The sequence below is a fragment of the Amblyomma mixtum genome, chromosome 3 (genome assembly GCF_055824585.1).
Source record: "Amblyomma mixtum isolate Tamu chromosome 3, ASM5582458v1, whole genome shotgun sequence".
NCBI lineage: Eukaryota > Metazoa > Arthropoda > Arachnida > Ixodida > Ixodidae > Amblyomma > Amblyomma mixtum.
Genome location: NC_143014.1, coordinates 218,991,783 through 219,017,474, shown reverse-complemented (window position 1 = coordinate 219,017,474; position 25,692 = coordinate 218,991,783). Strand labels below are relative to the sequence as shown.

Below are 25,692 nucleotides of genomic sequence, written 5' to 3'. Positions count from 1 at the left end.
ACTCACTCACTCACTCACTCACTCACTCACTCACCTCTTTGACTTGCATACAAACGCGCACGCACACGCAGGCGCATGTTTTAGAGAATAGCGTGCGCCGCACGAAATTATTTTTAATCTTTGCGCAGCCATTGCCCTCTCTCTTGCATAATATTCTTCTAAACTATAGACTTGCCTTGAAACGCAAAACAACACTCGTCAGCCCAAGATTATTGTGTGAATACATATTTTCAAAACTGAATACAAACGTCTTAAAACATGTTGTCCTTCAGCATCTGTAGCAAAAGATTTGAATGCCATATCCTGTTTTAATTGTACCTAAAGTGAACTCTGTGTCCATTCAGCAAACTGATTCCCATCAGTTTCCTGAAGCTGAAAAGAGTATCCGACCGAAGAATAACAAAGTGCAGTGTCTTACTTGGCTTCTTTTACACTTCCCTACAGGGTGTGCATGGCACTTTTCTTTGTCATCATGTGCTTTTACGTCCTCCCATGCTTCGTAATTGGGCCCAATACCAAGGAGTTCTTCAACAAGTTTTACGTCGAGGTTGCGAAAGAATGGTGGCGCCTGCTCTTTCAGATCAGAAACTTTTCTGAGTTCGATGCCCAGGTAAGCATTGTAGGCAACCTTAACAAAGCCGAGTTCCAAAGCTCCTATCGTCATTGCTATCAAGAAATCGCCATTCAGCCCCCGAATAAAAAGAGAGCCACGATACTGTCCCGGGGACGGGTTTCTTTGCACGAGTACTGATTACGGAAGCTTAGCGATTATAGAGGCCCGTTGTTTCTTCCTTATGCTGTAAGGTGTAGGGTGAGATCGAACGGTGGATTCTCAATAATCGCCCTGGTCACGCAAGAAATTCCAAGCACGAGAGATGCTTCACCTTTGAAAGCCATTGTTATCAATTTTAAAGTTGCTCTCCATGTCATAGCCACAGTCACCATCAGCTCACTACCGCTACCTAGCACCTCTCATGGGGTAGGTATGATTTATTAATTTAGAGTATTGTGATGAACATTTCCAGACTCGGGTGAAGGGAATATTATCGTAAGAACGTAGATTTAACGTTAAAAAGCTGCGCAATATGGTTGTGAGGGATGCTGCCGTGTAGGATCCAGATCCGTTTGCCCATGTGTGTTCTTTAACGCGCACTGAAGTTCACAACACATGAGCCCTCGTGTACTTTCCCTCGACAGAAAGGGCACCGCCGCGGCCGACATTCGATCCGGCGAACTTGGGATCAGTGGCGGAACGCAACAACCAGTGAGCCGCCGCTATGGTTCCAAACGAAGGTTTTTTTTCAGTGATTATTGTAATTTGTAATAGCCCTATACAGGGATGGTGATGTCACGTACAATGTTATGAAGGTGTCTTTTCTTTAAAAAAGCTTACGATTATTTAGCGACAAATTCTGTTGCATTTGCTCAGACAGCCAGTTGTTCTACGCTTAGTTTCTTGCTGCTCTGTGTCACACCTGCGCGTGCGTGCGTGCGTCATGCTATTTCCGACTGATTCATATACTGGGTAATAGCTAACTCAGATATATAAAATATGAGTCCACTGTGGTGTGTGGCATTTTTCCTTTCGGTCCCTGTACAACAGGCTTCGACAGTGTCTTGCGACGATAGGGTTCCTTCATGTGGAACAACTGTAGTTTTCACAGCCTTGTAGGCTTGATCGGATAAATACCGCTATACAGGCAGTACGCAGCACGAGAACTTGTTTGCTGACTTGGTTTGTGTGTGTTTCCTCTCAGTGTTCATTGTCAACTTTAAAAGGTTCTCTAAATTGCGAATACATCTTTTTTATTCGGCAGATGACGTTCATGCATACGTGGCACCTGTCCGTAGACTTCCAACTTCGTGCCGTTTCTCTTTCTGTGTTATTGATCCTGAAAAAGTAAGTGCTGCAGGTAAAAGAGTGAAGTCACGGTTGAATAGATCTGCGGTCATAGGTACACGAAGTTTTACCACCAAAAGCACAGTTGGCTTCGGCGCTGAACGAGTTTTTTTTTTTTTTTTTTGCTGGCAGCACAGGAGAATTGATCCCAAACATGGTATCCAATTTCAAACAAGTGTGAATACCGCACAGCTCGTAAAGTAGTAAAAGGTTTTGATTATCAGCCCTCGACGACGGACGCGCATGCAATGCACTGATTTCACTAAGGTCTCCCTAGCTAATTTTAACTTAGTGTCGATGTTTGACTGTTATGCCTATTTTCGAAATTTTATTTTTAAGTAGGCCTTGCCTTGACGGCGCATTGTCATGGAGCGTGCTGGCACAGCAATTCTTCTGTGGCCCTTCCTTGGTTTTAAGGAGGAGGGTACCGCTTTACTGAAGTAGCGATGAAATCGAGCTGGATGGACGTTCGAGACCGGTTGCCGCGGGGAAAAAATCGGTAGGGAAAGCCTTGAAAAAGCTGGATGATTCATTTTCAGGCACCTGCGACTCAACCTCAGCAGCCTAGCATGAGTAGAATGTAAAGCGGGTTCTGTAGATTAGGGGGTGCTGATTGGGGCGCAACGCACTTGGTTAGTTCTTGTGCCTAAATCCTAGGAGGTAAGACACGCCTTTCGTATGCTGGTCCGGAATGACTGCTTGTCACAAGGCCTTCGCACAGCCATACTTCTGTATCATGTCTTCTCTGTTTCTTGGTTGATTAATTGCAGTTTTGTATTTACAACAAAATCAATTGGCTTTGGCTCTGTACCATCAGATTCTTAACGAAAATCCAACTTAGTTTGGGAAGCAAATTTAGGATGACCAGGAGCAAGGATTATCAAAACTGATCAAGAGACGCAGAAACTTTACTCTCAATTTCTTTCCTTTAAAACAGCACACAACGCTATTTCGGCAAGGCCGTTTCTCGCGGGTAGACGGGACAGACCTTAAGCTTCTGTGCATCCGCTCGCAGATTTCATCTCCTACCATGCAGCAACTGCTGCCGAACTCTGGAAGTTTGTCTTGGATGATAAATAAAATCATGTTGTTTAATTGTTTCCCTTTAGAAATTTACCGTGCATCCTTGTGGTACCAGCATGCCGCGTGCAACGTATGGGAAGCAACCACTGACAACGATAGGCTGCTCCTCTAAGATGGAGCATTACTGCATTCGTTTATGCCCGAGTTGTACTTGTAACATTGCTAAAAATGCTTGTGTTATATTTTTCACATTCGAAATCGGCACCCTCTACGTCAAATATCAGTGCCTGGGGTGAGAAACTTTAGTAATGACTGGCCCAGTGCACTGCACGTGCTATCTGCCAAATCACAAGCGAACATTTCAGTGTGCTTTATATACCAAACACAAGTATACTGAACTAAATCTGTTCTGCTCGTTTTCTTTTACCACTTGCCGTAATATTTAAATTATATGAAAATCCCGTTTTCCAAATGGTATTGTAATTTTCTTTCCAGTTAGCAAGGTAAATTGGAGGTGCAAGCATTTCTTTCCTTCGGTAACACTTTTCTTGAGGCAGTGTACAAAAGACCGCCGGTACTAGAAAATATGCCGTATACACTGGCGTAATGGCCCGCTTTTTATTATTTTTTTTTTGGATTTCGTCGCTATCCGACCCTTACATGAAAGCAGTATATTTACTTTGAATTTTTTCCAGCCAGATTTAGCCCAAGATTATGGGCACCGTTCCTGAGAGACCATCCATATTTCAGGACGCCTTAGCTTAGACCTGGACGACCCTTCTTTAAGATAGCGTACTAAAAGTTGCATGACACGACGACAGGCGGAAATCGCCTGCAGTGAATCAGGCTGGGAGGGAACTTCATTGGGAGACGGAACGTCACCCCAGGGTATTGCAACGAATAATTTCCCTGAATGACAAAAAATAGTGATACTAATAGTATAATAAAATTTTACTGTCACAAAAATTGAATACAATATGTTTAGGCCCGTCTAGGAGATGACCTCTAGAATACAGCACAACATGCAACCATAGACTCAGGCCCGAACGGATACCATAAAGTCGAGCATATAAATCACTTACTGAGGGCTGCACCACGAGTGGTAGTGGCGAACGGGCATTACGCAAACCTTTTAAACAAAATAATGGTCTGTGCAAGCAATTTATGGCTGGCGCCTTCAAAGACGTTTTTTAACTAAGCACTAATAGTTGAAAAACTTATTTACGGTGAGAACAGTGGGAAAAGTGGGACCCCTGAAGAGCTTAAAATATAATTTAGTGTCGTTCAAATTTTTGACTCGAACAATATAATAAAGATTAGAGAAATATAAAACAATGTTTATTTGGAACGTTAATGTATAGTTTATGAACAACTAGTAAGAGTTCTTAGAAATTTAGCAAAACGTTCAGTTGGGCGAGTTGGTAGATATTCATGATGTGAACAGCGCGAACTACAAGGGACAAGAAAAGAAGGGACACAGGACGAGCGCTGACTCGCAACTAAAAGGTTTATTCACTGAAACCTTCTGATATGAAGAAACAATCAAAGGGAAGAAACAACACAAAAAACTAAAAACCATGAAACGCAACATTCATCAGGTGCTCCCGAGAAAATTCATCTCCCTATCGCAAAGGAAAACAGATGGTTTGCTGACGCAATTCAGTTGATCCCCTGCGATGTGAAAAGCTTACGACAGACGTCCAGCCTGAAAAGAAGGAATTTGCCGTTTTGCCATATGTACACAGCGTCTCTCACGGACTAAAGAACGTAGCAAGTAGGTACAAAGTTGGCGTGTTCCTTTCAGCCCCCGTCAAGCTCAAACAGATATGCCCTGCCATTGAAAGAAAGAAAGAGGCCAAGAAGAAAAAGGAAGGATGTGGCGTTGCGCACAGGGATAAGTTTGTGGCCTGTAAAACATGTGTTGTATACAGTGTACCCCTTTCCTGTGGAGCGCGTTACATTGGTCAGACTGGGCGTTGCCTTAACAAGCGCCTACAAGAGCACAGGAACAACTTAAACATTGGTGATGACCTTTCACATTTGGTCAAACATTGTCTATAATGTAAAGTCATGAAAAAGAAAAAAGAAAAAATGCACCGCATTATTCAATCAAACACGTGTACTATACACCCACAGTGATCAGACGACACGAGAAGTTGTCGAGGCTTTTCACATCGCAGGGGATCAACTGAATTGCGTCAGCAAACCATCTGTTTTCCTTTGCGATAGGGAGATGAATTTCCTCGGGAGCACCTGATGAATGTTGCGTTTCATGGTTTTAGTTTTTTGTGTTGTTTCTTCCCATTGATTGTTTCTTCATATAAGAAGGTTTCAGTGAATAAACCTTTTAGTTGCGAGTCAGCGCTCGTCCTGTGTCCCTTCTTTTCTTGTCCCTTGTAGTTCGCGCTGTTCACATCATGAATATCTTGGAAATTTGTAACGTATAATAGCATTTCAAAGTCAGCATTAAAATAATGTTTTCTTTGAACGTTAAGCAACTGTTTTCGATATAACATATTGTCAAGGCGGAATAGACAGGCGATCAGAGAAGCAAGGAACGCAACACGTTTATTGAAGGAACTCGCGCTCACAAAGACTAAAACAATACGGCAGCGGCGGCGATGCGGTGAATGGAAGCGCATCGGCGAAACTGACCCAGCTTCGTGAGTGTCCACGTTATTGATATCGAGTGTGTCTGCGCTTTTGATGAACGCCGCGGCACATACTGGCCTGGCCTTTTTCTGTGCGTTCCATCCCGCTCACGCCGGCACTCTCGACATAAATGAGACGACACACAGAACAATATAGGCTGCATACCCCCCCCCCCCCCCCTAAAATCTCATCGCCCCGATGATTAACAAAAAATAACTACATTAGTGTTTGCGAAAACAAAACTAAAATAAAAGTAAATGCAATAGAGTTATCCGATATGGTGAAGCTTCAGCCGGGCGACATAAACAACTTCAGGCATCAGGCGACGTTGGGGTGGTTGGTCGCGGCTGTCCGGACGAACTCCGTGGTTCAGAGGGCCCATGCAGCAAACTACAATGTATAGGGTCCAAAGTAGCGCCGAAACAGCTGCTCGCTGAGGCCTCACCATCGTATGGGCGTTTATACGTAAACCCTACCTCTTGCCTGATAGTGTGCGTCGCCGTGTGTTCAGCCGTGTGTTAGCGCCGTGTGTTGAGCCGTGGCTGCTGCTTAGTTTGAGTTATTGCCAGCCGGCGAGCTTCACCAGCACGCCGCAGGAATGTAGCTACCTGAGTGTTGAGGTCGTCGTCTCCTATGTGAGGGAGCGCGGCAACGAGCATCGTAGTTACATTGCGTGCACAGACCAGACGAAATGGCGTCGTGTGCGTCATCCCTTTCAGTACAGTATTGTACGAGAATGTTACGTAGGGAGGAATGCCGTTCCGGGTCTTGCGTTCAAAGTCCACATACATTGACACGTCCTTGACCGTCTTGTTGAGACGCTAAGTGAAGCCGTTCGTCGGCAGATCGTGCCCTGCTGTACGGCGATTTTTAGTGTAGCTATAGCGCAGTATTGATTGCCTAATTTCCACAGTGAAAGCCTGTTGTCTGTCAGCCTTAAGAATCTCTAGTTCACCGTAGCGAAGCATGATGTTGTGCATGAATAAACGCGCGACGTCGAAGCAAGGGGCGGTCGCCAAGGCTGTTGTTTCGGCGTAACGGCTGAGGTAGTCTGTTGTGACTATGACCAATTTGTTGCCAGACGTACACGTACGGAACAAGTTTATAAATTCCATCCCAACCTTTTGGAAAGGTCTGGTGGGTGGCTGTATGGGGATCAGGAGTCTGGCTGGTTTTTTATGAGGTATCTTTCGACGCTGGCAATCCTGGCAGCTTTTGACATAGTGAACAACGACTGCCGCCAAACGAGGGGTTTAGCAGCCACTTTTCTTGCATTCGGATTAAGGTCCAAGCGACGCCATGGCGTCCAAAGGTAGGCTCGTCATGCGAAGCATTCAGAATATCAGTACGCAAGTTTTGTAGCATGATAACAAGGTTCTCTTTTGGATTTGACGCCAGCTTCTTTCTGAACAAGATGCTAATTTTTCCTTTGGAGAGCGAGAGGCTAGCAAAGGCGATTACATGCTGAAAACCTGATCATTTCTGGACCACAATGACTCCACGACCAAGACTGCTCCCGTCGGTGCGCACTTATGTTACAGAAATCTTGTCGAAATGGGCGAGCAGGGGAGACAGTACACAGTGCTAAGTTCTTGAAATGCTTTTACCTGGCCTTGACCCGATTCAAATGGAACTTCTTCCTTCGTGAGACGCGTAAGAGGTTCGGCGATTTTCGAAAAGCCTCTCACAAAGCACCTGCAGTGAGAACAAAAAATTCAGGGGGCGCTTTGGCTCTTTTAAGTGCTGCAAGACGAAAGCGTTTCCTGGCGCGCTGTGTGTTTTTTTTTCATATTTCATTTTTTTTTTATTTTTTTACTTATTTTTATTTTGTTTTCATTTTATTTTTTATTTCATTGATTTTATTAATGAAACCCATGCATTCACTATATGCGCCTTTATTCATGCCCAAACCCTGAGCCTTCGTGGCGAAATGTTAGCGTCTCCACTTCAATTGCCAAAGGCCCTGGCTCGATTCCCCGCCTCGACAGAGTTTCTTTTTAAGTAACGACGTCGAAACGCGGACACATTTGCTAACATTCCTTGGTAACGACAGTTTGAGGCATTAAAGGCTTTCGCCTTAAAAGGCCCAGGATAAAGCCCAAACTGGCCCGGTGAGTCCTCGCTGGCAGCGGCTTTGTCGCAGCACGGTAGGGGCGTCGGCGAGAGCAGGTTTTTGGGGGCTTTCTTCAAGACATCCTGTGGGAGGCCGTCGTATTTGTCGTGTAATCCGCACCTCCACCAGATGTCACTGAGGGTAGACCGGCGAGCGGCGAAATAAGGAACAAAACACGTTTAAACTCGGGCTTAAAAGCACTAATAAAATGCAGATATTACGGTGGCGGCGGCGTTGCGGCGAACGTAGCAGCATCGGCAAGAGTCGCTGGTGGTGTGATATAGCCAGCTATGCAGTCACGTGATCGCCATACAAGCTCTATGCCACAGAATAAGATTCAGATGCCCAGTGAAGATTACACTGAATGATAAGTAAATTAAAAGATGCCTGTTATCATTACTCTTCACACAAACGCTGAACAGCCGGAAAGCGATGACACTAGGAACGTTTGCTGGGCTGTCTCTGCTGGCTTGCTTCATCACAGCGTGGACTGTGGCTGACTCTGAGATTACGCCTTTTATGGTGGCCCCCGGCTTCAAATATAGGTGAGAGCGGTTACCTGTTACCTACTGCATACATGTGATTTATGCATGAGATACAAATGCATGTCTTTATTTTGTTCTCCGCCTGATCCCTGTAGAATAGTAGCACTTAATATGCATATGCTAACTTATTCGCCTTGGTGCTCGACCAAGCTGTAAGATGAGGATGTATCCGCAGAGTAGTTCAATAAACGTCATCATGAGAATGACATTCGCGTCTGACGCTTCCACCTTGAAATGCTCAAAACTGCCACCTTCGCGATGCGGGTGCATCCTGGTAAATTCAAGCACATCACTCCAGCCATTCGTAATCATGGCTGAGTTGTATAAAGGCTGGTTCCGTAATGTCATCAGGTTTATGACTATTGCAGTGGTGTCACGAGCATCACTGATACAAATAAGGCGTGCGAAGAGTTCTCGTGCATATTAAAAGCGATATAATTTCAGTCGTTTCCAACTCAAACACACCGGAAGCAAAAGAAATCACGTAAACGGTGGATTTCAGGACAACTTATCAGGCAAATTAAAAGGAAAAATAAACTTTATCGGTCCTTCCTAAAAACTCATGACCCAAGTAAATGGATAGACAATAAGGCATCCGGGATTGAAGTAAACAAGAAAAAACAAAGCAAAAATGAATACTATGATTGTATTTTTAACAGTGGCAACATAAAAAGAAGTGATTTGGGGTTGCGAAAGTTACATGAAGAGCTGAATAGAAAATCTTGCGATAGACACTCTAACAGTCTGATTACCGATGCTGAAAAATAAATGAACGAAAACTGCCAGACAAATTAAATCACTTGTTTGGGAGGATGGCGGACAAGGTTTACGACTTGGATACAGTTGCAACCATACCATTTTGTGCCACGGTCGCTATAATTGGCGCCCACTTCCATCGAAGAAGTTGCTCAATATTCAATAGCCTAAAAAACAGCCATTGCCAAAACGCAGATGGCATAGAAATTAGGCCAGTCAAATGCGTATTCGATTTAATCGCGCCCCTATTAAAATATATTTCCAATGTATCCTTTTCCACTGGAGTTTTTCCCGAACACATTCAAATAGCAAAGGTTGTCGTATACACAAAGAGGGTCACAAAAATAACCTTACGAACTATCGCCCAATATCCATATTACCCATATTTTGTCTAGAAAAAATGATTAAGATCCGAATAGACAGTTTTTCATGAAAACATATCTTGATTACAAATTGTCAATATGGGTTTAGAAAAAATGGTACAGCTGAAGCTGCTCTCTTGTTCTAGAAAGATACATGTATGATCTTAGATAAGTTTGAAAAAAGGCTCCTCACACTGGCAATATATCTAGATTTCAGTAAGGCTTTTGACTGTGTTAACCACAAACTGCTTCTTTATAAACTTGAATCCTATAGTATTCATGGGATGTGATTAAAAATAATTAGGTCCTATTTAAGCAGACGCCGTCAGTTTGTTGAAATTTATGAAAACAAATCACGCATCCGTCCAATAAAATTTGGTGTGCCCCAAGGCAGCATTCTTGGTCCGTTCCTTTTTCTACATTATATAAATGATATTGTGACAACTAGTAATACTTGCAAGTTCAATATTTACGCAGGCGACTGCACTTTATACGTAGAAGGAAAAGATCTGGAGAGTACATTAAGACCGGCAAGCTCTGTGTGTTGCAGCCTCCAGGATTGGTCTGCAAACAATAACCTAGTACTAAATGAATAAAAACCGAAATGTGTTCTCTTGCGCGCAGCAGGTTCTCTAGCAAAACTACCCGAAAACATTACATTAAGTCCTTACAAAATAGCAGTCGAAAAACATGTTAAAACGTTATGCGCAATTTTTCAGAAAACATGTCATGGAACCAACAAATCAATTCTACGTGTGCAAAAATCATAAAAACTGTTGGCATGCTTAATAGACACCGGCACACACTTCCTGTCGCCATAAAAAACTCGTATACACTTCTCTTTACTATCCTCACATTACATACTGTGCGTACACCTGAAAAAACAACCTGAATAAATTGACGGTTCTACAAAAGAAAGCCGTGCGAGCAATGCAATATCTGCACTGCGAAGGACATATAGAAGAATCTTTTAAGACACTTAATATACTTAAAGTTGTGGTACTATATAACCATAAATTATTAACGTGTTACAAAAAAGCAATACACGGAAAAATATCATCTTTTTTTGCCTATTGTCAACCTTAAAAGGACTCAAAGCGCGTACCCATATGCACAGCAACCCCCATGGCAATTAGTGTTTTCACGCACAGATTACAGTCGGCAAAGGGCAAGTTGCATTCTACCTTAGTTTATTAACTCCTTCGATCAACACGGTATCAATGTAATGTTGCTAAATGACCGACGCTTGAATGAACTATATTTGTGGCACGTCCTACTGAACAGAAGTGCGCAAATTAATCAGTTCTTCAACACCATCCTATTATTGTGTCAAAAATGTATTTTTTTACTACATGAAGCTACGTCCTCTCATAGTTTACATTTTTTTTTCTTTTACTATTTGAAATTTTACTCTCTTCTGCCTGTATTTTGTACAGTTATGAATGACAAGTCGGAGTGGTATCTACCTTTTTCCGACCCTGTGCATCGATGTAGCTTTTATTCATTTATTATTGCAATGTTTACTTTGTGTTTTCTCATATATACGAAAGCTTTGCTTGTATTGAAGGAATTCCAACAAAGCAGACTAGACAGGCGATTTGTAAATGCCGGGGAAATAGCGTGGTCATATTGCACCTGATTACATTGCACATATGTGCACTGGAATGCCTTATCATCAACAAAGTAAAACGAACACAAGGAACAAAGCCAATATTTCTAAATTTGTACTTCGTGAAATATCATGAGGAGAAGAATTATTGAGGTAAAACTGAAGTTTAAAACAATAGGAGACGAGGAAAGGTGCGATGATTAATCAATGAACCCCCGCGGATAACTGCCGGAAAAAATTCTTACTTTTTCTTTCTTGATAGAATTGAGGCTGATGATATCAGAATGTAGTTGCTTGAAGAAAAATAGAAAGTAATAGTCTCGGAACCTTTTGCAGTATTTTGTGCATCCTGGGGGGAGCGCAGGGTGGCGCTCTTCGGAGTACCCGAAACTTTTTCACAGGTTTCTTGAAGGCAGGGGGAAAGAACTTTTCTGTACAATCACGAGGGCTAATAGATCGTGTAGCAGGTGGATTTCGGCGTTTCGCATCTTTATATAGTTCTGTTATGACTCTAAGACCGCGGCAGGTTATAGGTGAGCGAACATCCGGTATACCAGGTGTCCCAGCTAAATGTAACCAAGCTTTTAAAACACACGACGCGTCCTAGCCGTCTGAAACCAAATGAGGGTTGTTTAGAGTCGCGTGACCTAGTCTGCAGTATTTTTTTCGTTCTTCAAGGTTGAATAATTAGTTAAGCTTAATTAACTAACTTTTTAATTATTAACTTGAGGAACAAAGGGTCAATGGAAAACTTGTAGATCGCTTTGAGAAACAGCTTATTGAGACATTTGCAGCAAAGTAATATATTCGTAAAGTAGTTTTTTTACCGGCCTTTAACCATAACCCGCACAATAAGAAAAAGCTTCCACATGACAACTGTGCCACTTCAACGTCCCAAGACGCGCCTTAAAGGGCCACTGACCAGGGTCCGGACATTTTTGAAAAACAAGCCCACTGCATAGATGAGGCATCGAAGATAACCTCTGCAAAATACTAGAGCCATGCGCGCCCCGAAAAGCTGCGAAAATTCAAATCAAAGCCCGCTCGTTCTTTCCTGCAACAAAAACGGCCCGCCCCACTACTCTGAACCCCGTTGACGTCATGGGGGGTTACTTTTTCTAAAGGCACTCCACTGGTGCATCGTTCTGACTGACGGGAGAAGGTTGGGCGTAGGCTTGGCGTCGCGTCGTCTGCACAACGCTGTTCTGGCTCATGCCTACAAACCCGCTTGAAGGAACAAAAAAAAAAACTGCGGAGGGAGCGTGCGGCGACAGCCTTGAACCCTAGCCATAAAAAGTAAAAAATAGTAAAACTGAGGGAGTTGGTTCGCCCCCCCCCCCCCCCCCCCCGCCGTGATCACGTCACGAGACGCTCTGCGTGCGCGCTCCCTTCTCAGTTTTTTTCTTCTATGCAAGCTCCCCAAAACAAGGTTTTAATTACTAGTAGAGCAGTGCCTTTCCCTCGCTCACCCACTTGACCGCTCCGCACAGACACCGCTTATCCTTCATGCATCTTGCGTACGCCTTGACTCCAATGAACGACATGGGCTTCGGAGCGGAGAAAAGACACAAACACACAGAAGGCAAACACACATGAAGAAAAGCAAAGGGGCGGTTGCCGGGCCCGCACTTCGCCGTGTGTTTCGAACAGAACCGACTTCCGCCCCTCCGCTCGTGAAGCGGTGGGGAGGCCTAAAAAAATGAAAAGGTGGCTCGCTAACTGGGAATGACAAACAGATGTATGAAAGGATGCGCTCGCTAACAAGTCTAGGTGGTCGAGCCGATCGCGCCTCTCGATCGTTCAGTGTGCGCGCCCGCAGCGCCCCCCCCCCCTTCCCTCTAACAGACCCAGCAGCAAAAACCAAGAAAAGAATTCTGTTGAAGGCGGGGCCTTGACGTAGCCCTGTGACGCACTCCACAGACACCACGCCTCCGGCTTACATCGGAGAACGAAGGGGTGATTTTGCCTTGCCGAGCCTACTCGACGAGGAGCGGGAGAGAAAAATTTCGAGGAGGGAACGGAAGGCGAGGAGGCTCGCTCAAAGAGAGGTAGAGACTGTTTGCTATCCGAGGGTGGGCAGGGGCCCTTTCAAGAATAAAATCCATTTTTTCTGAAGTCCTCCCCGCGATGAGACTTTGGGTACACATTGGGGCAGAGAAGTGAGCGAGCAGCTGGTCACGTGACAACTTTCTTTTAAGCCCAATAAATGAAGCTACGTAAATTTTAACTTGACGGAAACAGCACTACTAGCGGTTTTTCGAGGTGATCTAACACTTTTGCATTGACACTTTCTTCCTGAAGTTAATAATTAAAAAGTTAGCTAAGTAAACTGAACTAATTAATTACATTTGAAGAGGGAAAAAATACTCAAGACTAGGCCACGCGGCTATGAACAACCCCGAGTTGGTTTCACTAAACTAGGACACTTCGCCTTTTTTAAACGTTTGGTTCAATTTAGCTGGGACACCCGGTATAATTTCATCCAAACGATGGATTCTTCATTTCACACAAGAATGACAGACATATAGAAATAGCATACCCAAGCACGGACTGTCCAGGAGCTTTAAATACAATTTGACTTTTGTTTAAAGGACTGGTGGACTTAATCTTATGTAGTTGGAGTCAGATGAACTTTAGTCTTTAAATGACATGCGCAACTTGTTTCGAAAAAAATCACGCGCTCATCGCAGAAGTGCATGAACAAGAAAGAAAACTTTCCATAGCGAATAGAGGATTGCGTACAGCCTTGATCACAATAACACACAGCCCGCTTTGTCGATCGAAGTGCTCGAACACCTCACATGGCAAAGACTGGTAGTAATGCTAGCGAATGCCGCTATTGCGCCCATGTTTAAGTCCAAGAAACCTTCTTATTTTATTTCCGAAATGAAAGGGAAAGATTCATATGAGGACGCATCTGCTGTATAACCAGATGCTGTATATAATCTGCTGTATAAGCAGGCTCAAAATGAGACGCCCTGCGTTTTAAGCGATCATGTGCATGCTGACATATGGAGTAATTTTAAGTTGTGTACCATATATTTTCATCTTGTACCCCTTGATTTCAGCGTTTTCCTCAAGACTATGAATACTTACTACGTGCGGCCTTCCTATCACGCTGTGTGCTACTTCAGTGGCTGCATAACATTCCTCATCATGGACGATTTCAGGCGCCTGAAAATGTCGACAGTAAGTTACAGTTAACGAATACAACGCCCTTTACGCGCTGTCGAACTGGGTATAACCTGAAACAGTATTTTGGTTGAAGTTCTCTTTCATATGCAGAAGGGGCACTCCGTACTGAATTTATGTAAATTCCATTCGGGAGGGTATGGCTTCCGGCCCTTTTTGCGCGCATATTCGCTGCTGTGTAATCACGGCAACGATCGAAGCGTTGCGCGGACACCATTGGTGAGTTCTACCAGTACCACCAGATGTGAACAACAGTTCGGAAACAACAACAGTCGGAAACGCACGCGCATTCAGACTCAAGCTGTTCCATCACCTTTAGTGCCGTTAGACAACGAGGGCGATTCATAAGAAGGCGCGCTTATTGGCCCGTCGAGCCCGTCCTCTTTGAATACGTGTATTCTTCAGATCTCTGAAGCGACCTCTAAGCGTGACGTGCTAGTAATGACTCAAAATATTCTTCTAGATATCACAGTTATAGGCGTCGTAAAGAAAGGGTTTCGCATTTTTTCGTAAACATGCCCTAAGTACGTCCTTTTTCTCATGCTCTCTTCATTCACTTTCGCATGTGAAATATTTCTTTTTCCTTGAACTTAAACTCCATGCCTGTGCCCTGCTGGCCCTGGCAGAAGGGCAGGGGTTGTAGCGTAAGACACTATTACAAACGGAACCTTCTTGCTTCTTGTAGGGAAACGTGAGGCAGAGTGATGGCGGCCATGAGACAGAAAAAAAATATCATGTCAGTCAAGATAGCAGGAGGACAAATACTCTTGGGCATCTCTCACATAGCTGCTGAGTCCATTTCTTCACTGGTCGCGGCGAAAGGGAGTGCTTCTTTCTCGGTGCAGCATCGCTCGAATGTTTTGAAAAATAGAAACCGGGATCGCGTCACCTACGTACCCGACCTGCTTCGTTTAGGTCTAAATTCGATAAGGCAGCCTTTTAGCCCCGGTGGGAGTGGCTGTCTGCCAGATTAGTCGACTTAAGGCACTGAATGCGCGAACTTATCTTACGCACAATAGGTTGCCGCCAAAATAAGTGTTATCTCTTGTACCACAATTCACCCTTTTAGCGGCTGAAAGCCACAAAACTACGGTCACCATAGCTGGCTGCAGCTCTGTGATTCCTTACACTGAGCTGATGCGCACTTTAAAAGCGCAGCTACTGCCTATTAAATTATTTTCTGCTGCAACTAATTTCTAGTGAGCACGGAGTAGGACATGGGCTTATCGATCTACCCCATACAAAACAGACAACGGTGGATGAGTGCCTCGCAAGCGAGTGCTCTTACCCTAATTGGAAGATAGTGAGAATTATTTTATTGTGAAAGCAATACTACTTGCACTTTCAAGCCTTTGCCGTGACGCGGCGGTGCCATGAACCCCGTGTGACGTCATGCGTGACGTAACGCCGAAGAGCCGGGTGACCATCTCGCGCCGTCGGAGGAAGCGGCGGTGCCTTCACCGGCGCCTAACTCCCGCGCTCTCCGCTAGGAGCGCGACAGATGTTGTGACATCCCGCCGAATAGCTTGGCGACCATCTCGCGCCGTCGGAGGAAGCGGCGGTGCCTTCACCGGCGCCTCATTCCTGCGCTCTCCGCTAGGAGCGCAACAGGTGTTGTGACGTCACGCCGAAGAGCTGGGCGACCATCTCGCGCCGTCGGAGGAAGCGGCGGTGCCTTCACTGGCGCCTAACTCCTGCGCTCTCCGCTAGGAGCGCAATTGTGGCGTTACGCCGAGGAGATTAGGCTCAACTCACGTCGCTAGTAAGCAGTAGCTGTGCCAACCACCAGCGGCTTAACATTGCTTCGCGACGATGCTGCCCACCGCTAGGGAAGCTCGTCGCAATGCGCGTAAGAGACAGCAGCGAGCTATACATCCTTCTCTCAGGTGCAAAAACAACAGCCGTCTACGCAGAGCGGCGGTAGACACGGCGGATGCGAGCTGAAGAAAGGGATGAAGTTGCTTTCGCAATTTCCGGGCTTAACCAAGCTGGGCCTCTGCCAATTTTTTTAGGAGTCCTTTCTATTTACGTACAATTATGAATTAGTTGCTTAATCCCTGACTGAGCTGTAATTCATACGGTTGTCGACGCAGGTTCCAGAATGGGACAAAACTCTGGGTTCATCAGTAGTCACGTAGTCGTAAACACGATAATAGTTTGCCTTGTCGAGCCTGATTACCATTTATCCTCATTTTTCAGAAGAGCAGCGCTTTGGCTCATTCGTGAAGCTCGAGGCATCCCTCGAGTTGCGCCTGTGCTGACTCGAAAATGCTCAAGGGGAATCTTCGGCATTCCGGCGTTGTAATCTACACTGCAGCCTCAAGTTCTCAAATGTCAAGAGTTCATTTTCGCCCAGTTCTCCCGATGGAAGCAATTCTTCTTTTCGCAGTACCGCTGCTAGACCCTGCCCCCTCAGTTTGTCTTTCAATGAATTCACTCCTCTCCAGTAGTTTAAACCACCAATGTTCTTAAAGTAAGGTGCGAAATTTTAAAAATCCCACTGCACCCTTTGAACGCTTTAGGCCACTTTCGGAATCATCAGAAATCATCTTGCAAAAGTGCGTTAATTAGAGCTCCTTGGCAGAAGATGGCTAGTGTCGAGGAGGCGGCAGCAAACGTAGTCCCTAGAGAAAGCGAAAAGCTGGAAAAGTTGACACTTCTGTGAGGAACCAAAATGGGGGACGCTCACTGTCGTGTTTTCTTCAAACTAAACATTGAACCGTAACATAGCCTGCCTTAAACACTTATGTAGTTGCCCTCGTACTGGATGACAGCCTTTCGAAGATTTAAAAATGACGCGCCTTCTTTGTGGTGATTAAACCCGGTGCGCTTGCTTCGCCTGGCTTTCCACTGTACCGTCCCCCATGGCTGCCCGGAGCTGAGAGGAGAAAAAAAAAGGTGCGGTTCAACTACTGCTGAACCTGGTTAAAGAGCGGTAGCTATGGCGTATCGGGCAACCTTAAGCGGCTTGGCGTCTATAACGTTGAGTGCGTTCCGGGCACTGGACAGGCTGCGCACCCACCCTGCAACCCTGGCAGGTGGCCGGTAGTGGTTGATCGCAAGAGTTCGCTCACGCAATAAACGCTGGGGCCTATTGCAGCAGTGCCGCGTGTCTGCCAGAACGTTGTCAGCGCTAACGCATACCGCCCACATCACTCTCTCTCATCACCCGAGGTACCTATTAGGACGATTCAGGAGTCCACTGATCCAGGCAGCCAGTTATACGCAATTCCTTTCCTTGAAATCATCGGGGTGTAAAACGTTGTCAATGCCAACCCCAATGAACACAATGAACGCCGACGGCCTATGGCTTCGGTGCCGCGTTTCTGCCACAACGTTGTCAATTCCAACGCATGCAGCGCACATCTGTCACTACCGCCACGTAGCTTAAAGCACGACTGAGGTGCCAACTCCAAGAGAACAGTTATGTGCTTTTACTTTGCTTTCCAAGATCCCGCTCCATTGGTTTCGTAGTTTAAAGCGCGACTAAGCTGTCCGTTGTCCCAGGAGGACAGTTATGCGCCTTTCCATTGCTTTCGAAGCTCAAGGAGATTTGAAGGTCAAATTTGCATGGTCCGCGATTGAATCCCGAGGTCCCGTAGTGAAGCTTTCGCTTCAAAAAACTGAGGGACAGTTAAGCCCCGTCTTTAAGGATATGACGCGATTGCGTAAACGGGCCCTTTCAGCGACTACACTTCATGTTATCAGCGTATTACCCGATCACATGCTCTACTAATGCTACCAGATCACTTGACACACCAATTCCACGTCGCGAACACTCACACCACACCGGCATGCACTCCCTTAATTTGTACTTTTTTAGGTAGTGCCTCTCCAATCACACATATACCCATTAGCATGCAGTAGTAAGCTGCCACATTATGGGAAAGACCGCACGACATACATATAAAACCACGCTTTAACCTAGCTTTTGGAGCGTGCCTGCGTGGCCTAGGAGTAGCGCGTCTGACCCAAATCCAATAGGGGGGATTTCGATTGCACGCTAATTACCCCAATTTTCAGTTCAGTGCAATTTATTTACTCCATATAATTTCATGACGCCTTGATATTTGAGTAATGTTGTGACCTTGTAATCACAATTGATCTGATGTTTTAATTATTAATCGACCTTATCGACCCATCCAGAGCTTAGCGATTCAACAACGCCGGACGCCGATGAGATGACGCGGAATTTTTCGTCATCGCGTTAAAATGCTGCGATACGAAGCAACTGCGCCGCGAGTGGAGCGTATTGTGGCTCATTTAAGCGGCGTTCCTTTTCACCTGTTACAGGGGGCTAAACTGTCGGGCTGGTGCGTGGCGATCAGCTGTTGTCTCTGCGTCATCTTCATGAAGGTCCCTTGGTTCCAAAGCCCGGATCCCACGTCTTCGCAAATTGTTAAAATGCTGGCAGCAGTCTCTGACCGCGTCCTGTGGTCTTTTTTTCTTGCTTGGATCACGCTTGTTTGCTCCACGGACACGGATGGTAAGAGTCTACAGTATACTTCTAAAGAACTGTATGGCTATGTAAAAAAGCTCGGGATCGTGTCAGCATGTCATTTTGTGATAACTAGTCGCGCTTGTAACGTTTCTCCATTGTTGCCGTTAGCCGCGCTGTGGGTCAAATATTCGGTAGTCAACGTGTCGCCAAGAACGAACCATTGACGCAAGCTATAACCTTCGTCAATTCATCATTTGGGTGGACTCTACGAGCACTTCACTCAGGAGTGATGGCAGACTTTTATGAGAAATAATATGCAAATATTACTTTTACTGATTTACGATAGGACGCTAGCATTATCTCACAGGCCCAAGCACCAACAGGGTTCTACTGAATGAAGTTTGACAAAATGAAAAGAAAATTATTGCTGTACATTTACACAGTACTCATAAGAACAAAAAGAAGCTGCACAAAATAAGTTATACAGTACAGGGTAGCGCCTTGCATGAGAGGTTCACGAAATGAGCATTGAAAAATTTTATTGAAATAGCACAAAACTATTAAAAGCTTTTATGCAATGCCGTAAGCGATGCCCATGGTGGGGCCTCTGCAATACTCGCCTTGAGGGCATTCCGTACCCGCATACTAAATGGTAAAAAAGCATTTTTATATCTTGCAGCTCGACATGAGAACGCCTTCTCTTTTATTCACTGGTAAGACCGCGTTGAGCGACCAGCGGTTGGCTGGATGTGCTTTCCGATCTTAATGCCTAGCCTATTATGAGCACTTAGAGAGATGTGCTTTAGGTTTTCAGCGCTGCTTCTGAAGTGCAAGGACCCTAAATTCGTTTCTTAAATAACGTAGTGGGAAATGTCCGTCAACTGTACGAATTATATATGAAACGTGCTGACTTTCTCTGTGTATTTGCAAGTTTTTTAAAGTTTTCCTTCATGTACGGGTCCCATAAAAGAGATGTGTATTCTAATTTAGATAAAATAAGGACTTTATAGGCCTTTAGCTTAATTTCTGCATACAGTAGGTTATAGATCTTCTTATGCATAAAAGAATTCTTACGGTTTTCTTTTGAATATTAGGAACGTAGTCGTTCCATGGCAAGTCAGAACGAATCGTTAATCCCAAGTACTTGTTGCGCCTTGCCATGGACAACAAATGACTCTTAATACCACCTGAAAAACGTATTGTTTGCTGTTTCCGCGTCATTGAAAAGGTTGGTACGGCATTATTGCTTATTTACTGTGGAGAGCACCAATCCTGAGTTTCAGCTAAAACATCATGAACAAAAATCTTGTCAATAGGACTCCTATTTCGTTAATAGCATACAGCCGTATGCAAAGAGATTGATTTTGACAGGAATTCTTTTAAGAATGCAGTTTATAAAAATTAAAATGAACAGTGGCCCAAGGACTGATCCCCGAGGAATACCGGACTTTACTAAAGCTGGGCTCGATCTTTGCTAACTGATCTGGACTGGCTCCGAGACGATAGGTATGCATGCATCCATACCGCAGCTAGTCCATCTTAAAGATATTTAAAGGATAAAGGCTTGTGAGTAACAGTAGTGCTGTGTACACGAACGCATGTAATCATTTCGCCTATACTTTATAGTTGCCCAGTGTAATGTATAACAAGTGATTTTCTTGTATTCTGTTTGATTTTTATCAATGGACAGGCTCTAATATAAAATTCCGCGCATAGCGAAGGTGTGACGCCATTTCAGGCATTGACATAGGACAAAAAAATACCAATAGAAAAGCTTCTATTTTGTTTTTTGAAGTCTTAAGTTATACCGACTCCGTAATGTCCATCGCTATTTTCCATTATATGCAGCACAGCGACCCAACGACCCTATTTGGCGCCGGAGTCAATGGCTGAGGGCGAAACGAATAAAATTTCGAAAATTTTGAATACAATCCTTACTCTGCTACAGCCTCAAACATCCACTGCAGGCAATTGAAATTTTGTGGCACTCAGGAAATTGACGAAAATATTATTTAGATGAACGCAGTGCTTGCATGAGACAGACCACCTGTCATGCATGCCATCTTAGGTGCCCTCGCCGCGGTAGCTCAGCGGTTAGGGCGCTCAGCTAGTGAGCAGTAGTTCCCTGGTTTGAGCCCGGCCGCGGCGGCCGCGTTTCAATGAAGGCCAAACACAGAAGGCGGCCGTAAGGTGTATGTGATGTCAGCGCACGTTAAAGATCTCCATCTGGTCGAAATTATTCGGCAGCCCTCTAGTACGGAACCTCTTTCTTCCTTTCTTCTTTCAGTCCCTCCTTTATCCCCTTCCCTTAAAGCGCGGCTCAGATGTTCACCGAGGAGTGAGACAGTTGCGGCGCCATTTCCTGTCCTTAGAAACGAATTTTCATCCCAGGTGAGGACTGCTAAACTACAAAAGTGCACAGTGCTCAGTTTGCGAGTGTGAACTGGAGGAAGTATTGTGTAAACGCGAGAACAACCATGCTGTGACATATTGTGCAACGTTTAATGAAGCCGTTAGCTGCAAAATTCTTGGAGACGGTGAAAGAGAGAAATGCGTCACCGCGCGGGTGTAGAGAGAGAGAGAAAGAAGTCTACAGAAAGCCACACAGAGGCTGGCAGGCGTGTTTCCACGTGCACTGGTGCCTGCAAGCGGAAGCAACGACTGCCAGTATCCGAAACATGGGTGAACGTTGTTGGCGCCTGCACTTCTTGAATGGCAATGGCGTGTGCAGCAGTCAATTGGCAGACATAAAAATCTAATTACACCAAGTACGCAACATGTCGGGCTGATAGTGCTTATGGGAAGTCACTTCGGTCCGCCCTATTTCCTTCACAAACATCGCCTTATTAAAATGCACCTTTTAGAGAATGCAATCATACGTTTGAAGTTTGCCGCAACTGTTGATGCACACTAGTGATTAATTTCTCTTATTAATTCTCTGACAACGGTTTTTCTATTCTCGTAGGACTCCTCGGCCGGTTCCTGTCGTGGAAAGCGCTCGTGCCGCTTAGCAAGCTTACATTGGGCGCCTACGTCACAAACTTCCCTTTCATCTGGCTCATGCTGGATGCGTCCAGGGAACGTTTATACGTTTCGTACTTTACTCAGGTGACCTCCTCTAGTCCTGTTCACTCCCCTAATCGTTATAAAAGGAAAAACACAATGCAGCATTATTTAAGACGGTAGCTGCTATAGCAAAAGCATTCGCGCACACTAATTTCTGCTTTAAAAAATGCTCTTCGCCATCCCATGCTCACACGATATAGCTATTAAAACAGACGCGCAGAAAACGTGTGAAAGGCTTATAGTGCGAAAGCATTTCTAGTCTATGTCGGCGGGGTATTGTCCGCAAAACGCGTCCGCAATACGCGTCCGCAAAACGTATCCGAAGCAGTTGTGACGTTCCCAGAAAAGGTAGCATCAAGCGAGTGGTTGTAATCTAAAGAGGGTGATGTGAGGACGATGCGAAAAACAAAATAATGTCGATAGAATGATTAGTTAATTAATTAGAGCCAGAAATCTTGAAAGAACGTCGAAAAGCGCCGACGTCGATGTAGTCAGTGGACGGGAAAACAGCCGTGGACGCCAAAATAGTGCAACAATAGGCAGATCAGTGCAAATAAAGTTTGAAATGAAACGTATTTGATGAGCGATAATTAATCGAACAAAAAGGTTCCATTGGCAAAGATTAATTAGTTGATTAATTGTAAGAAAAATGATTGGACGGTTGAATAGGCTGCTTGGGGATATAGGAAGTGGACGGCAAAGCAACCACGGCTAAAATAAAAATGGCGGATTGAGATAAAGAAAGGTGTAATCAGACTGAATGAATCAAACTTTGATTAAAGCATAAGATAATTACGCCAATTCGTTAGCTAAATTAATTAACAAACGAAAAGAAAATGATAAAGAGAGGCAAAGAGAGGTGACGAGTGCCGAGGAGGCGTCAATGACTTCGCATTTTCCCAATGCGGGTCACCGCAGTGATCTCTAATTTTTATGCCACCTTAGCTGGAATGTCAAAATTCTTGAAGTTTTCTTTGAGGCGCGCTGATCCACCATCCTTAGTCACATTAGTGAATTTGTTCGTTTCCTCAGCTAATCTCCATGACAAACGAATATCGCTTCGTCGTACAGATGAATGAAAACCCCGGTCTGAAACCAACATTTGTATCCCATGATCGTGCTGGTACCATCATGCTTAGCTCCTGTTGACATGAAGTTAACGCCAGAAAAATAAACTAATTAGTGCTCCGCAAAAATACAAGGAGAAATATGATCATGGCTCTCCGCTTTATTTTTTCTAGATGCGGTATATAAAATACTTGAAAAGACTCTCAAAAGGATGACATTAGGGCAATTGTATCCGTGTAAATGTGACTGCGCATTCATTTTCCCAACGAGCTGAGCGACGTCAACCTACATTTCGATCCTTCAATGCGGCGTAGACTTTCATTCTGACCTCTCGTTAATTTCCAGTTAGTCTCTGGATAATGGGCGAAGGTGTGCTTTGCAGAAATACAAGGTAAAATATTCTCGTGGGAAAGAATTTATCTTAATTCGATATGCGATATTTTAAATACTATAAATGACTGGTGCAGGGTGGCAGTCAAGGTAGTTGCATGAACGGTGCTGTATCTGTGTTTGCATTAGACAAAATTGTTAACTGAAGAGCAATTGAGCAAATCAACCTCGCGCAAGAATTTTCATTGCAGAGTGCGTTAGTAAGCGCTCATCTCGTGCGTGCGTTCTGCATGAATTGCGTAGAGGGAGGTGGTGCTGGAAAATAATTATTGATGCCAGCGCTAAGGCACGTGAAAATGAGCGCTTGCTTCGCTAAGGCGCGTTGTTACTACCGAAGCCGAATGAAGTGAAGCACTCAAGGAAAAAGGGGAGTGTAAGAGAAATAAGGCGAGGCAATGGCTGTGTTACATGAGCGCAGAATGTGTTTTGTATTTGCCCTGATATCCGGACAGCTCGGATAGTGAGCTTTGCAATGGAGATTAGCGGGATGGTAGACCTGTATCCGCTCCTGAAGTGGAATAAGTCAGATGAGTGGATTTTGAGCAAGATAGGAAACCGCCATGAATGAATCATGAAAGTGGGCTAGTTGCTGTTAAGCAGCATTGAAACATTTACAAGCGAAAAGAGGAGGTATAGTGATTGGTGATGCGAAATAGGTAGGTATACGTCCCGGTCTACTAACGCGAGAGCTCACCGTGCATGCCTGCCTTCGATTAGGAAGTTCTTTAAAGAAAAAGGCTGTAAAAAGGCGCTACATTTTTCTTCGTCTTTTTTTGAGTACATTAAGCGCACAAAATTTGCCGCTTAGCTTTGCTTTTTGCCTCCCAAGAACACGTAGTTGTGGTGACCGCCTATGTCTCATTCGGTTCTGTTCTGCGAGTACAGAAGAAGCTTAACGTCAACGAATGCACTTGTTTCTCTTCTGCGGGCCATCTTTTACTACGGTTCCACTTTTCTCAAGCAGATGGGGGGGGGGGGGGGGGACTTCCGTTTGGAAATTCTTCTGGGAGCAACATGATCTCCGTATACAACTGAGGGAGAAGAGAATTTCTTTGCTTTTTTTCACTTCAGGTGACTCTCTTTTTTGGAGTGCTAACTTGGAGCCTTCTGCTTGCATACCTGGTGTTCCTGATGTGCGAAGCACCGACAGCCACCCTGCAGAAGTCGGCTTTTCGATTCCTTTCCGGATGTGGAAAAGCGACAACTCGGAGCCGTGGGCACCTAGCGGACACAGGCAAAACATCCACGGAGGAGTTCGAAACGAACCACGTTCATTCGCATTAGTTCAGACTGAATGTTTGCATTCAAGGTGATTTTCACGCCAAAGAAATCACAGAAATACGCTGCCCACTCCTATCTGTTATTATATGGCCAGTAGGATGCCAGCTCGCATAGCCATAAGAGTTATCATTCTTGCAACCCAAATTATTATCCATATGTTCGACTTTTATTGTCAGGCGGTGAATTTAAGAAACCTTGAGGTGAGAAGTTTCGCTTCAATTTGGAATTGACAGATGGCTAAGAGGAAACCTAATTCGGCTGTAAAAAGTTCAAAGATCTACAGAAAGTGAGGACGAGCAGGAGTCGATAAATTGTTGAAAGTAAATGAAACCTAAAACGTGAACTGCCCTGTCTATGAGCTTGAGCGAGGCTAGCACTCAATATTATTCCATTGCATAACATTTGCCTACATTTTGATGATATTACAGTACAGCTGAGAGGACGTCTGAGCCCAACCAACATCGAGTATTTGCCAGTCATGCCCGAAGGAAATATTGGTTATGTGGTTCAGGATACAGCTCACGCACTAAAAGATATTAATAGCTGTGTTCATGCAAGTAAAAGATATTGCTTGAGAACCAGGCGCTATCCAGGTAAAGAAAAAATAAAATTCCTTACGTGTTTTCTTTTGTTTCTTATGTTGTTCGTTTTCTTGCGGCGTTAATCCTGTTCGTGGTGGGGCCACTTTGCCTACCACTTATGCGATGCAGGCTCACAATTACCATCAACGTATACGTGCAGCTAAGAAGTGGGGCGGTATTTCATTTCTGCAGATGCGCGCTTAACACAAGTAGTTGCCACTCTCTTTATTTCAGTTCCAGCGCGCGACACATTCAGAAAAGAAAAAAAATATATATTATTATTATTAGAATGGCCTTAAGTACTGGAGTAACAAACACAAAAAAGAAACACAAACACGTGCCCTAACCATCGCATATTAAAGTCCACGAAGGTAATATAAGAAATGATTTTCCGTGACCGACCTCTGCTAGTCCCAGCCTTTAGAAATAGCGCACAACGGTGACTCATATTTTGTATACAACGATCTGTAGTCTCGAACTCACAATCTGTGTAGTTTTACAGGAAGGACACACGGCAGAGGTTGAGAACGGAGCAAAGGGAACACCACCCATTAGGTATTGCCCTTTACAAAGCAAAATATCGCAAGAAATTTTTTATGCGCATTACGTGCCACGCCCTCTAATGAGACAATATTCAAGTGTGAGAAGTTTAGGTACTGAAGGGCGTCTGCAGAAGCCTCCTTTACTCTAAGCCCCTATTCTGCACCCTTCTG

At 44.6% G+C, this 25,692-nt stretch overlaps 1 protein-coding gene across 1 annotated transcript in view; it reads left to right on the top strand.

Moving 5' to 3' along the window:
- The window catches only part of LOC149353721 (nose resistant to fluoxetine protein 6-like), a 100,353-nt gene extending 75,664 nt beyond the window's left edge, over positions 1 to 24,689 (top strand). The window contains exons 9-15 of the mRNA XM_089582751.1: positions 445 to 610; positions 1,818 to 1,900; positions 8,111 to 8,233; positions 14,029 to 14,149; positions 18,446 to 18,638; positions 21,559 to 21,701; positions 24,189 to 24,689. Coding sequence (XP_089438877.1) covers positions 445 to 610; positions 1,818 to 1,900; positions 8,111 to 8,233; positions 14,029 to 14,149; positions 18,446 to 18,638; positions 21,559 to 21,701; positions 24,189 to 24,401 — 1,042 coding nt within the window. The 3' untranslated portion in view covers positions 24,402 to 24,689. The remainder of the gene's footprint in view (positions 1 to 444; positions 611 to 1,817; positions 1,901 to 8,110; positions 8,234 to 14,028; positions 14,150 to 18,445; positions 18,639 to 21,558; positions 21,702 to 24,188) is intronic.
- Positions 24,690 to 25,692: the final 1,003 nt, after the last annotated feature.